The sequence below is a fragment of the Tachypleus tridentatus genome, chromosome 6, assembly GCF_004210375.1.
Source record: "Tachypleus tridentatus isolate NWPU-2018 chromosome 6, ASM421037v1, whole genome shotgun sequence".
In the NCBI taxonomy this organism is placed as follows: Eukaryota; Metazoa; Arthropoda; class Merostomata; order Xiphosura; family Limulidae; genus Tachypleus; species Tachypleus tridentatus.
This window is the reverse complement of record NC_134830.1, coordinates 51494572-51507671: the sequence shown is the minus strand read 5'-3', so window position 1 is coordinate 51507671 and position 13100 is coordinate 51494572. Positions and strand designations below refer to the sequence as shown.

At 31.1% G+C, this 13100-nt stretch overlaps 1 protein-coding gene across 4 annotated transcripts in view; it reads left to right on the top strand.

The window, feature by feature from the left end:
* The window catches only part of LOC143252483 (uncharacterized), a 63606-nt gene that overhangs the window by 22363 nt on the left and 28143 nt on the right, over window positions 1-13100 (top strand). For 3 of the 4 annotated variants that reach the window (XM_076504677.1, XM_076504676.1, XM_076504674.1), the window contains exons 4-9: window positions 1721-1822; window positions 2215-2368; window positions 6413-6573; window positions 9771-9971; window positions 10497-10598; window positions 12394-12535. In XM_076504677.1, coding sequence (XP_076360792.1) covers window positions 1721-1822; window positions 2215-2368; window positions 6413-6573; window positions 9771-9971; window positions 10497-10598; window positions 12394-12535 — 862 coding nt within the window. The remainder of the gene's footprint in view (window positions 1-1720; window positions 1823-2214; window positions 2369-6412; window positions 6574-9770; window positions 9972-10496; window positions 10599-12393; window positions 12536-13100) is intronic. The other variant, XM_076504678.1, reaches the window with a different exon arrangement.

Here is a 13100-nt window from a genome sequence, read left to right as displayed (position 1 = left end):
ACCCATAATCATTTGAGATTCGAGAACCTAATGTAACGTAGGATCGGTGTAGTCATTTGTGAAGGATAGTAAGGCGACCGAATTTTCAACTTATTATACGGGAACACAAATAATTTTAAGATTTTAAAACGTGAACTCTCCTATGTTTTACGGAAAATCATGAGCAGTAAGTTATGTAAATAATAACCGCCAATGATCAAGTGTGAAATATATTTGTACTTATACTATTTGAGTTACTATAAATAAATCTTACGTGACTTGAACATCGAACAGAAGCTGTGTGAACATACCATATGCATTCATCTGTCTCTCTTTGCTTTGGGTAAAAATCGAGCGCCCAATGACGGATGAAACAAAATATAGTATTTCGTCTGCTGCAGCCTATTTTATAATTAGTTACATAAGATGTAATTAAAGCTTTGGGATGATTTTCCAACTCAGTGAAAACATGCATGTATATGTTTATTCACAGTCACCAGAGTATTAAAATATAAAATATGAGATAGAGAGAAAAAAATGTTACAGATTATTCACAAAAATGAAAACCAGGATAATTAGACGGTCCACATAAAGGGAAGGTGTGTAAGTAGTGAGTTAAACAAGGTATGATATGTTTTGTTGTTTGTTATTAATTTGACGCAACAAAAAATACTCTAGTTTCGGTTTGTTTGTTTGTTTTCTTAGAGCAAAGCCTCTCTGCTGAGGCCGTCGAGAATAATCAAACCCCTGATTTTAGCGTTATAAATCCCAAGACTTACCGCTGTACTAGCAGGTGGCATTGCACTTTCTAAGTGCTTTAATTGGCTTTATGCAAATACAGATTAAATTTGTTTGTTTCACTAAGTTTACTTGCAATGACTTTTTATCCTATACGGGACCGGGATGGCCGGATGGTTAAGGCACTTGACTCGTTAACCAAGGGTCGCGGTTTTAAATCCCCATCACACCAAACGTGCGTGCCCTTTCAGTTGTGGTAGCGTTACAATGTCACGATCAATCCCATTGTTCGTTGGTAAAAGAGTAGCTCAAGAGTTAGCAGTGGGTGGTGATGACTAGCTGTCTTCCCTCTAGTCTTACACTGCTAAATTAGGGATGGCTAGCACAGATAGTTCTTGTGCAGCTTTATTCAAAACAAACCAAACCAGTCTTATCCCATACAACAAGATTTTGAAATTTTGTTTTTACTGAAACCTGTACACCATTATCATTAGTAAATTTATCACTAACATTGCATGAATAAAATGTTACAGTTTCTAGCAAACTTTTAATTTACTAGGCCTGCCTGTATGTTACTTTGAATTGTCTAGGTTTAGAATAACTTTATTTTTTTTCCCCTCTTGTAACTGCAACAATGTGAACAACATTTTTATGTCTAGTTTCTTGAATTTAGAAGAAACTATTTATGTTTAAGCTTTACCTCAACATAACTCATGTGTTTTTGAGGAATTATATTATCAAACAAATTGATGTACTTGAAAAGATTGGGTGAGGACAAAATTGTTTCAAACTTTTTGAAAATTCTTTCCCACACCATAAATTAAGTAACATTGATAACAATTAAAAATGTAAATTCATCTTTCTTGGAACTTTTATTTTTCTAAATGTTGACCTTTAGCTAATGTTGGAAAACTCATCTAATATTACAGAGTGAAAATAGTATCTTTATACAAAATAGAACAATATAAGTTTAGTTTGTTAGAAAAAGTGTTTTTTATTACAGCAAGGTCGAACTCCACTCCACTATGCTGCAGTGTTACAGGATGATGGGAAAATCTATAATATGTTGCTTGAAGCTGGGGCAGACCAGAAAGCTACAGATATGGTACAGGAGTAATTTGTTCCATTTTAGTAACTTGGAGATGTTGTTAACTGAGTTGAAACATAAAATGTTATACAAATTTAAATCTCACAAGCAACAATTAATTAGTATGGAAATATTTTGTTACACAACTAAGCCTTTATTAACAAGTGTTAGAGATTCCATTAGAAAAGTATTAAGGATAAAAAGAATTCTCTGGTAACTGCTATGCATTCCTTTTTAAAGGCAACAATTTCGCCTTCTCGTGTAATGTATTGATGTTTTTTCAAACCATAGAATAATTTGTAAGAAGGATCTTTAGAACATTTATTAGCTATATCCATTAGTATTTACTGTTAAAAGTTGCACTAGAGATTACTTTAAGTTTATGTTAATATTTTTACCTTTTGTTGCAGCATGGCCATCGGCCAGATTATTACCTGCAAAACCAAGGTGAACTGACCCTACAACAGCTGAAAGAGGGTGCTGTCATCAACAGGGCAAAAAGACTTAAGCCAAAACCTCAGCCAAAGCTGAATGTCAATGACTCATATCGAGGATTTTCAGCAAGTAAGGTTTCATAAACATCAGTTAAACCATTACAGCCATGACACTCTGTTTATATGTTTATATTACTTTTTAAAACTACCTTAAAGAAAGATTCAAATGCAGTAGTCTAGTTTCTGTACCATAAACATTTCTCATAGAGTGTGATTTCAGATGTGATAAAGAGTGTGAAATTAGGAAATAATTCTCATAATTGAAAACCTTAGTTTTACTTTATATTAGATTTTAGCAAAACATCTAAAAAAATTTTGATTTTTAACCCCTATTGTTGCTGCTACCATGGTAACAACAAACTTAACCATAATTCTTATGGTTTTATCAGTCCATCCTAAGTTAATGACTGGTTGAGTTATGTTATAGTATTTAACAAATGTCTGGCTATTAAATATAGTAGACAAAAAAACAAGTGAATCGTTTTTTACTTTATAAATTGATCAGTTGTATATTTATTTGAACATCTAAAACAGTACAAAGCTACAGTAAAAATAAATATTAGCAGATACTGCTTCATTTTCACCTCACAGAAATAAACAGCTTAAAAGAATAACACATGTAACTTTCCTTGTGGCATACAACTGGCTTTATAATCATTTAAAGAAACTTCTTGGCTAAGGACTGAATTTACCAATTGTTCAGTTATGAGACTGCCATTTTTTAAAGATGGACTTTGTATGAATTTGGCAGTCAACATTACAGTAATGGAAAGACTGTCAACATAAATTGTATCTTAACCTATTGCAAGCCTCTTCTAATAAAACAGTGTATATGTAAGATCAAACTCAGTCACAAGGTGTGTCATATGACCTTTCAACTGAGTGACCTTTCTAGCCTATCCTGGGCTTGGTTATGGGGTGTCTTGGAAGTAGAATCATTATTAAATAAGAACATCAGAATGATAGAATATAGGTCAGTAATCTTTCCAGGAAGCAAACTCCTTTCTTAGAGCCATAAGGATGTTAAAACTTTTATTAGACAGATATGTATGTCTGAGAAAGACCATGCTTATTCATCTAAAGATAGCAATTTAAACTACCAGCATGAATAATTCAGGCTAATAATTCCACACATCTATAAGTCTATTTGTACAGAGAAGTAATTTTGCTTATAAATTTCTGGATTTGGGCTTCTAAGACTTGTAACCATTATTGTTGAAGCACCCATTTTGAATATTATCATTTCATTATTCAAACAAATAAGTTTAAAAAAGTTTAAAACGTTTGTGTTTAGGTAACATGTTTTTAGTCATTTCTAGTTTCTTTTACGTTTCATAGAAAATGTGAAAGTTTAAGATCTTACTGTAATTTAAAAGTTTGAAATTATTTTACAGTATTTACATGTCTTTACAGTATTTAACAAAATAATCAAATCTATACAAACTGTACTATATATAAACACACTAAAAACTTGTACAAGATCACCATAACCTTCATATTTGTTAGCTGGAATTTTCTGTAAAAGAAGCAATGATTATGTAAAGGCTTTAGGCATATTTTGGCAATCAAATTTAAATTATTTCCTTTATTATCAACACACATGTCCTCCTAGCATAAGTAAGTTCTTTTCAGATATATACTTTTTATACGTTACATGCATCATTTTACACCTCTCTAACTTTTGGAGTTTGGTTTGTAATGAGGCTGTTTAAGGTTTTCTGATGGGAAAAATTGTTTATAAGCAATCATAACACCTTTAGGTGTTACTACTGTTAGATATATCAAAATTTGCTGCTCATTTAGAGACATATTTGACATAGTTAATAAACAATGAGAAAAGCACATCTGCTCTTGATAAATTATCACTTTTTCTGGTGTAAAAATGCTTATTTATACCATTGTACTTTCCATATTTTTCATTCCTTCTTTTTTAAATTGACGTTTTTTTAGAATAAAGATTTTTAAAGGGTATGTATAGATATAGAGGTTTGTGCACACTTATAGAAGTTTGTTCAATCTGTGTGCTGACTTATTTTTATTCAAGTTTTATTGACAAACATTTGTAGAACACTCATTTCATTTTCTTGTGAAAAATAGTCTGATGTGGTCTTTGAGGTAAGTATTTTAGTCCATATATTTAGAGATACTTCATATTATAACAGTACTAAAACATGAGTCTGACACTTAATGGAAATAAGGGAAGCTTTATTAATAAAATCAAGCAATCCAACAATTAACAAATACCAGGTACATCTCTAGAGGTCTTTGATCATAATACCAGTCTTTTTAAACACATTTTTAAGCTTATGGAAATATTTTGTATAAAGTATTCCATAATATTTTTATATTTGCTCATCTTTGTATTGTTTTTTTTTTTGTTTAGCCAAACATAAATAATCTGTAAGATTCATGTGGATTGATATTTACATGAACAAGTGACTACAATCAGTTCTATAATGTAAATACATTGTTGTATTATGAATGTTGATTCAAACACTAAAATGTTCAATACTGTAAAAAACTTGTGTACTTGACAGTGATCACAACAGTTATTGAAATTTTGTACCTGTTCTAAAGACTTACTTTCTGTAAAAGCTGTAGATTGTAATAAAATACTTTCATGTTTCATCTTGAAGATAATGTATATATGCAAGGATTTCTTCCATTTTTAAAGTTTTGGATGGGTTTGAGAGGAAAACAATAACTAAATGGGTCTCTAAAGTGCAGTACAACGATGCTCAGGAATTGAGTATCACCACTGTGTTACACTGAAAATATAAAATACTTGTATTACAGCCAACAACTAGTCCCAAACCTATCTTTTCCAACTGTAAAAAAGACAGCACTGATAATTAATGTGCAAGTTGTAGATAGTAAATGATGAAGAATGTGGTATGACATGATGAGTTGCATTTCACCATTTTTTTTACCAGCATTAAAGTAAAACCACATGAAGCATCTGTTCCTGTTGTTATGGAAGGACAATTCTCTGAAGGATGTGTGGGAAATTTTACCCTGGCAGAGATTGGCTCCTTTGGTTCCTTAAAAGGGGGCAATTAATATGTTGAGTGTGTCTCAATGTTGTTCCAAACCTGCTGAATTTCTGACATGATAGACAAGGGTCATTCTGGTACACTATACTTAAATTACTTAACATGAGTTTAAGATGGTTATCTTCCTTGGTAAGTGTAATACCCAGACCTTAATCCATTTGAGAATCTTTGAGATGCATTTTCAACTAGCAACATGCTTGAAACACTTACAGATCACATGCTTAATAAATAGACCAAATCAAACTAGAAATTGTTATTCAAGTGAAAACTGCATGAAATATCAGGTGTTATCTTAATAGAGTGTATAGTTAGTATAGAATCTGAAGGTACAGATAAGAACAATAACCTATGTCAATGGCATAAGTGTGTGTCAGCAATTTTGTGTGGGCCTGAAGGACCTGACCAACTTGAAGTTGCCAATGCAGGAAATAAATGTAGAAGCCCAGTTTGTTTTATTTTGTGGACATCTTTCACACTTCTGCCACTGACCTAAGTTATAAATATTTGGCTGTTACCAAAAGTGTTAATGGATCATATTGTGAATCTGCTGTACCAAAAATAGTAATACAGGGTGTTTGGAAAGTCACTGTGCAGTTTTGAAAGCAGCAATAACAGCATTCATTCAGTCTATTTCAAGCCAGTAACTGATAGCAGTGTTTAGAAACAAAATAAGAAGGATCCAATCCTGTACTGATGCCAACGGAGGTCACTTTCAACATTGTTTATAATTGTCATTCATATTTACCTCCTGTATTCTGTATTGAAACATGTCTGTTAATAAATATATAAGTGCACAGTGACTTTCTAAACACCCTGTATAATTAAATGTTAAACAGAAACAGTAAGCACCTAAACAATAGGAACTTAAGATATAAATTGTTTAGACTATTTTTTCCTATACCACTCATTCACAAAAACTGGAAAACTATATTAAAAGCACGAGTGTGAAAAGACAGGAATAAAAATTACTTGAATGTGTTAAGTGTATTCTCACAGTGCTATCACATATCAAACGAATTTGCCATTTTTAATCATGTATTGAGTTAAAATTATTTTTACAGAACCTGCAGGAAATAAAGTCCAAATCAAAGAACTCATTGATCAAGGAAGTTTAGAAACTCTAGAAGAACTCTTACTTCAAGGTCATGGAGATAAGTTACTGGGTGAGACATCTAACAATGAGAGAATTCAGGAGTTCTTAACAATGGTACCAATATACATGGTAGGTGAATCTTCAACTATCCAATCAGATCCAGTTCATTCATGTCACAAATCAAATTGAATTTTTAGTAAATAATGACATCTCATCATTACGGGTACTAAACAACTAATTCGAATATCTATGTTAATAACAAAACATATGAAAATATTAATTATATTAAGCTGATGCAAAAACATCTGAGCTATCATAAGCAAGTGGAAAATAAACATTTACAAATACTGTATATTCAGTGATGAAATTTAATGGGAAATGAATAATTATAAAACCATTAAGTAATTATGAATCACCCTTAAAACTATTACTTAAATAGAAATTATCACAAATATGCCTGTTACTAATACTTAGATGGGAATGCATACCATAAGATTTATAAATAATTCAGTGTTTAGTCCTAGATAGCATTCGTGATTCCAGTCACTTCTGTTTTAAGGCACAATTTCTGTAAGACAGAACAGACCTAGATGATATTCAGCAGAAGAGGAATGAACCATTCTTTGTGCACAGAACTATATCTGTTCTACACAAATAATAGTTAACCTCTTCTCCCATAGCATACATTTTATCTCTATAAAGTTTTTTTTATTTTTATAAGTTCTAGTATGAAAATTTTAAAATCTGTTTAAGATTCACACACCAAACTTACCTGGAGATATCACTTTCTCTAGATATTCTAGTCAATAGATGTATCTACTGTTTCATTGGAAAATTGTACTATATCCTCTATGATATTGTATATAGAAAACCAGATACTTCCACATTCCAGTACCTGTCTTCTGACTATCCAGTTAAGAGATAGGTAGTTTGTGAATGCAGTTTTTGTTTTGAAGGAATCAGAAAATGCTGTATATATTCCTTTTTTTCTCTTTTTTTTGCCATATGCTGTTAATTGTTTCAGTTATTTGTAGTTTTCAGCAAGATTTCTAGAAAGTGGCTGAATGGATTTGGATGAAAATTGGTATACATTTGTATTAAGACCCAACCTAGAGGTGGTTAGTTTTTGGAGGGTCAAGGTCATATAATATCAAAATGTCCTCATTTGATAACATGGGGACTGATTTTTCACACTATTGGTGCTCTATAACTCAGTCAAAAATAAATGGATTTTATGAAGCTGGGTGAAGATATGTAGAATATTATTTTTCATTGTCCTGCCAAAGTGGTCCACATCCATTGATAATGAAAGACACATGGACACATTTCTTTATTTTTTGAGAGCCGATTCTGACCAATACTGCATAGTGGAAGTGTGTACTCTACTGAGCACCCTCTAGGTTCGTAATATGTTTATATAGTGTCTTTAATTTTCTTCACTTAGTAATGTAATAGCCAACTATTATTTTTCTGTCAAGTTTCAATTTAATTTCAATTTAATCTACCCATGACAAGTAATTTCACTCTCCTTCCCATACTAAATCTTCTAAATCTCTTTCTTTTGAGGATCTCAGGTAATGATGAGTTAAGTTTATATTTGAGATTGCAACACAGTTTTTCTAAATCTAAAGCTGTCCCTGTTATGTCTGATTTTGAAATAAAATCTTTTTTGTAACTTTGCAATGTTGATCACAGATGCATAGTGAACTCCCACTGGGCACACATCGATGGAAAACTTAAAACTAGGCTTTTTATTGTGCACTGTGAATTGTGTAATTGTCATTAAGTTATTTTGCAAATTTTAGTTCAAAATCATAGTGTATATTGTTGCTTAATTATTATGTCTGGTGTTTCAGTATATAGCTACAATGTAAATTGTTGCATTAGTTGTAAGTCTAGTACAGATTAAAAATTAATTACACAAAAAATATTACATTTTTATTATTATTTAAAAAGAAATAAAGGATAGAGAGAACAATGGACAAGTAAATTTCTTTGTCATTAATTTCCCTTCAAATCTATTTATTAAAAGTCTCATTAAGATGTCACTCTAGGTCTTTTGTTTTTTAAAAATCTACAACCCATACACGTTTTTATGTAGGGCTACATTGATGCTGTAATTTTACATAAATTAACTCTTTCACAGCAGCTGTAACACATATTTCCCAGCACACTGGGAAATATGTCCCTACCACAGTGAATGGGTTAAGGACAACAGTTCAGGGACCTGTTGGTCCATCTGAGTCATTTCATCTACAAAACTAAACTAAAGAATAAAAGTGAAACATTCAAAGTTAGCCTTTATCATTTACATACTTTTTAAGCCTTCTCTTAAGCTTAAAACCAGTCACCCTGGTAGAAAATAAAATTATCTTGGTTGATGATGACTCTTAATCTGCCAAGATTTATATTTGTGTCTCCTAGTCTTACTAATTTCACCATTAAGTACAAAAAAGTGATGCTTCAATACTATCAGTTCCCTTTACAATCTTAAACCCCTCAATCAAACCCTTCTAACTATTCTTTTTTCAAGAGAAAACAATTTGAGAGATTTTAATCTTTCCTTGTATGACAACCCCTCCATCCCAGATATCATCCTAGTAACCCTTTCTAACAACACATTGTCTTTCCAAGGGTAAGGACCCCAATAATGAACATATTATTCCAAATGTGGCCTAACCAGTGATCTGTACAGTAACATTATAACCTCTTTAAACTTGTATTTAATATTTCTCTAAATAAAACTTAAAAATCCTATTTGCTCTGCCACTGGTAACAGCATACTGCTTGGGTGGCTTTAGAGACTGATTAACCAATACACCAAGGTTCTTTTCTTTTATGATGTTCTTAAGATTATTTCCATCCAAATTTTACTTATAATTCAAATTATGATAACCCACATGCAATTTCTTGAATTTATGATAATTAAAATCTCATCTGTGATTTATTTGCTCAACTCACTAAATGATCAAAATCATTTTGTAAATCAGCAGCATTCTCACAGCCATCAATACCGAAAATTTTAATATTGACAGCAAATTTAAATAATTTATTGTCCATTCCATCATTTTGAGTTTTTTTAGTTTACACCCATTGTGATTGTAGTTCCTATTATTGATTCCGAATTTTGGATTAACAAAGTAAGTGCAATATCACCACAGCGGTAGCAGATCTTGGATGGTTTGCTAATGTATCACCAAAAATAAGTTACTTGTTTGCTACAAGAAAAACAATTACCAGCTAAAACTGGAATATCTCAACATATGATATTTATACAAGAAATTATTTATGAAATTTAAATCCATAACTATGTTTTATTGCTCTAGGAACGTATTAATGAAATTCACCGGGCAGTAGTGAGAGGTCGTTTGCGTGATGTGCAATCACTGCTAGACAGGAAGAATCTAGCCATGGGTCGTGACCAATTAGGAGCCACACCCCTACATAAGGCTGTCATGTATGGACATTTTGACATAGCAGAGTATATTGTAAATAACTATCCAGCTTGTAGGGACTGTAAGGATGTGGTAAGAATTTGTTTATTTATTGTCAGAGATATTAAAGATTTTGATATTTATTGAAACTTTACAAAGAAAATTTATTCAATATATATTTCATTTGTTTTTTATGTTGATGAATGTATAAGTTTATCAATGAAAAACATATTGGCATAATATTTCTGAAAGCCAATCTTTAAAACACTCAGTGTTATTCTAATCACATGACTTGTGTTTATATGGAACCAGTGAGTACTGGTAGTTGAGTGGTAGAAGATGCTGCTTAATGTCTTACCTTGTGGAAGAGTCAGTATGGTAGAATTTTTACATCACTCCGAAGAAGTCTATGTTTACTGGTATTTTACCACTATAATCAAAATACAATAGGAAGGAAGGCCTCCCTCATTTTGGCATGAAATGAAATTATTTCATAGTTTTTATATGTTAAGCAACACACACTTGTATAAGGTAATAACAAGAATTAATAATAGTAATGGCTGAAGCTGTTGTTTTAAGAACGTTTTAAGATTACTTATTCAGATATTCTAATCTCAGGATGGGCACACAGCTCTCCACTATGCTAGTGTTTTACCAGATGGGAAGCAAATGTACAACATGTTGATAGGTGCAGGTGTCAATCCTGGAATTCCTGATGGTGTAAGTTAATTATGTTATTAGTTTTTTTTTGCAACTTTCTTGTATAAATAACTCTAGTTGTAGACAACTTCACCTCACCCACTATACTTTATATTGATTCTACATCCCAAATTGAAACTATAAGTGCAAAATCCACATAATAACCGTGCAAGTTGATTTATTTTCTTGTTCTATTTCCTTTATCAACTTGCATAATAAACAGTATATTAATTCTAAAAACATTACAAGTTTTTTCTTCTAAGATCACACAAGTTTAGAATATTTAGTGATAGAACTATTATATGTAGAATTTCCTAATAATAGTTCTTATGTTCTATTGTCTAGTATAACTTTCACTTGTTATTATTATAATTAAGACTGCATTTATATACCAGTATAACATTGAATGTTCTGGTTATGTACTGGTTTACTAGTACCTTTTATAGACCACATTAACACTTTCATTTCTATACATTATTATTAATATATACAAGTATACCAAATACACTTCTCATATTATGTACCAGTATAATACCCAGCTCTATTTGTTGTTGTTGTGTACTATTATAACACTTTTATATATATATATATATTAATGTTGCTATGTACTTTTATGATACCAAGTCCTGTGTATAAATGTTTCTATGTACCACTGTAACACCCACAGCTCTGTATACTAATCTTTTAATGAACCATACTTATTCTTACCCTTCTATATGTCAATATTTGTGTGTAGCACTGTAACTCCATTTTATACATTACTGCTATGTACCACTATAAGAATCTTGGATCTGTAGATAATTTTATTGTTTTCCACAATAACCGTCACACTTCCGGTAGTTCCATATTTGGTGTTTTTATATACAAAAGCTTTCACTGATCACTTTAAAACTAAAAACTTTGTACATGGTTGTTATACCACTGTAAAGCTCATGATTCTATAACCATTACTATATCAATCAAACATTCAGTAATGTACGTAATTGTTGTTTATATACATATTAGCATAACTCTTGCTCTCCTGAATTTTTGTATTTTAGAATCATAACACATTTCTCAATGTAATTTCTAGTATTTAAATTATGAATTTTAAAATTCTAATTTTGAGGTACCCCAGTACTACTTACAATTATCTTAATGATCAGTGACTGTTCTTGTGTAACACAATAATATTTAGGCTCTTAAACATGAGTACTGTGACATGCAATTCTGTACATGCCTGTGCGTGCACACACACACACATGCACACTAGGTATGTGTGTACATGTATTTGCATTTTATATATGTATGTATGAATGTGTGTGTGTTTATATATATATTAATTTGTTGTTGTTTTTTTTCTATACTTAACTTCATAAAGATTGAATAACATAATGGAGAGTGCAACATAGTCATCAACCATTCACATACATTGAATATATTTTACTGAAAATCATTACATTTTAATGAAGTTAAATAGTAAAATAAGTAATATTGTAAGGAAGGACTGTGTTAAAAACAGCAAATCCAAACCTCTGAGTAATTATATTAATTTGTTTTTGTTTGTTTTTTTCTATTATGCTTCATAATTAATATAAGAGGTTTGAATTTGCTGTTTTTAACACAGTCCTCCCTTATGATATTACTTATTTTACAATTTAACTTCATTAAAATGCAATGATTTTCACCAAAATATATATATATAAGATTATTATCTTCTATTATATTATAAACAGTTATATTTTTTACTATTATTTATTCTAATTAGTTTTGCTATATTCAAATTTCTGTTGATATAACAAGTCCATAATTCTTATTTCCTGATAAATGATCCTAGAAAGGAAAACCATCAGAGTATTACCTACAGTATCCTGAGCAGCTGAACCTGACTCAACTTATCAAACGAAGCCAACGAGCAAATGCCAATTTTATTGCCAATACTGCTAATAGGTTCCTGTCCAAACATTCTACAAGTACAAGTAACTCAATATCTTTAATTATACAGCAAACTTATCCGTTTATGACTTTTTGGTATTCCTATAGCCAGTAATTTGTTATACATTATGCATAATACCAAGTGACATCATGCTGGTGTTGTAGGTTCAGGGTGTATACTCTGATGTAGTATGCTTGCAGACATTATTGATGTGGTCTGAGTTTTCTTTACTCTGTTACAACACACTTGTTAGTGACTCTGGTATTGTTGTTGTCTGAGTTTTCTTTACTCTGTTACAACACACTTGTTAGTGACTCTGGTATTGTTGTAGTCTGAGCTTTGTTTACTCTTTGTTTCTGGAATAAACTGGGAAAGTAAAATTAAATGCAGAATTGTTTAGTATAGTGTAAGAATTATCTTCTACTACACATCATGTTTATCAATAATTCCATGGTTGTTTTGTATAGTGTAAGAATTATCTTCTGCTACACATCATGTTTATCAATAATTCCATGGTTGTTTTGTATAGTGTTAGAATTATCTTTTGCTACACATCATGTTTACCAATAATTCTCTGGTTCTTTAGTAGTGTATAAGAATTATCTTCT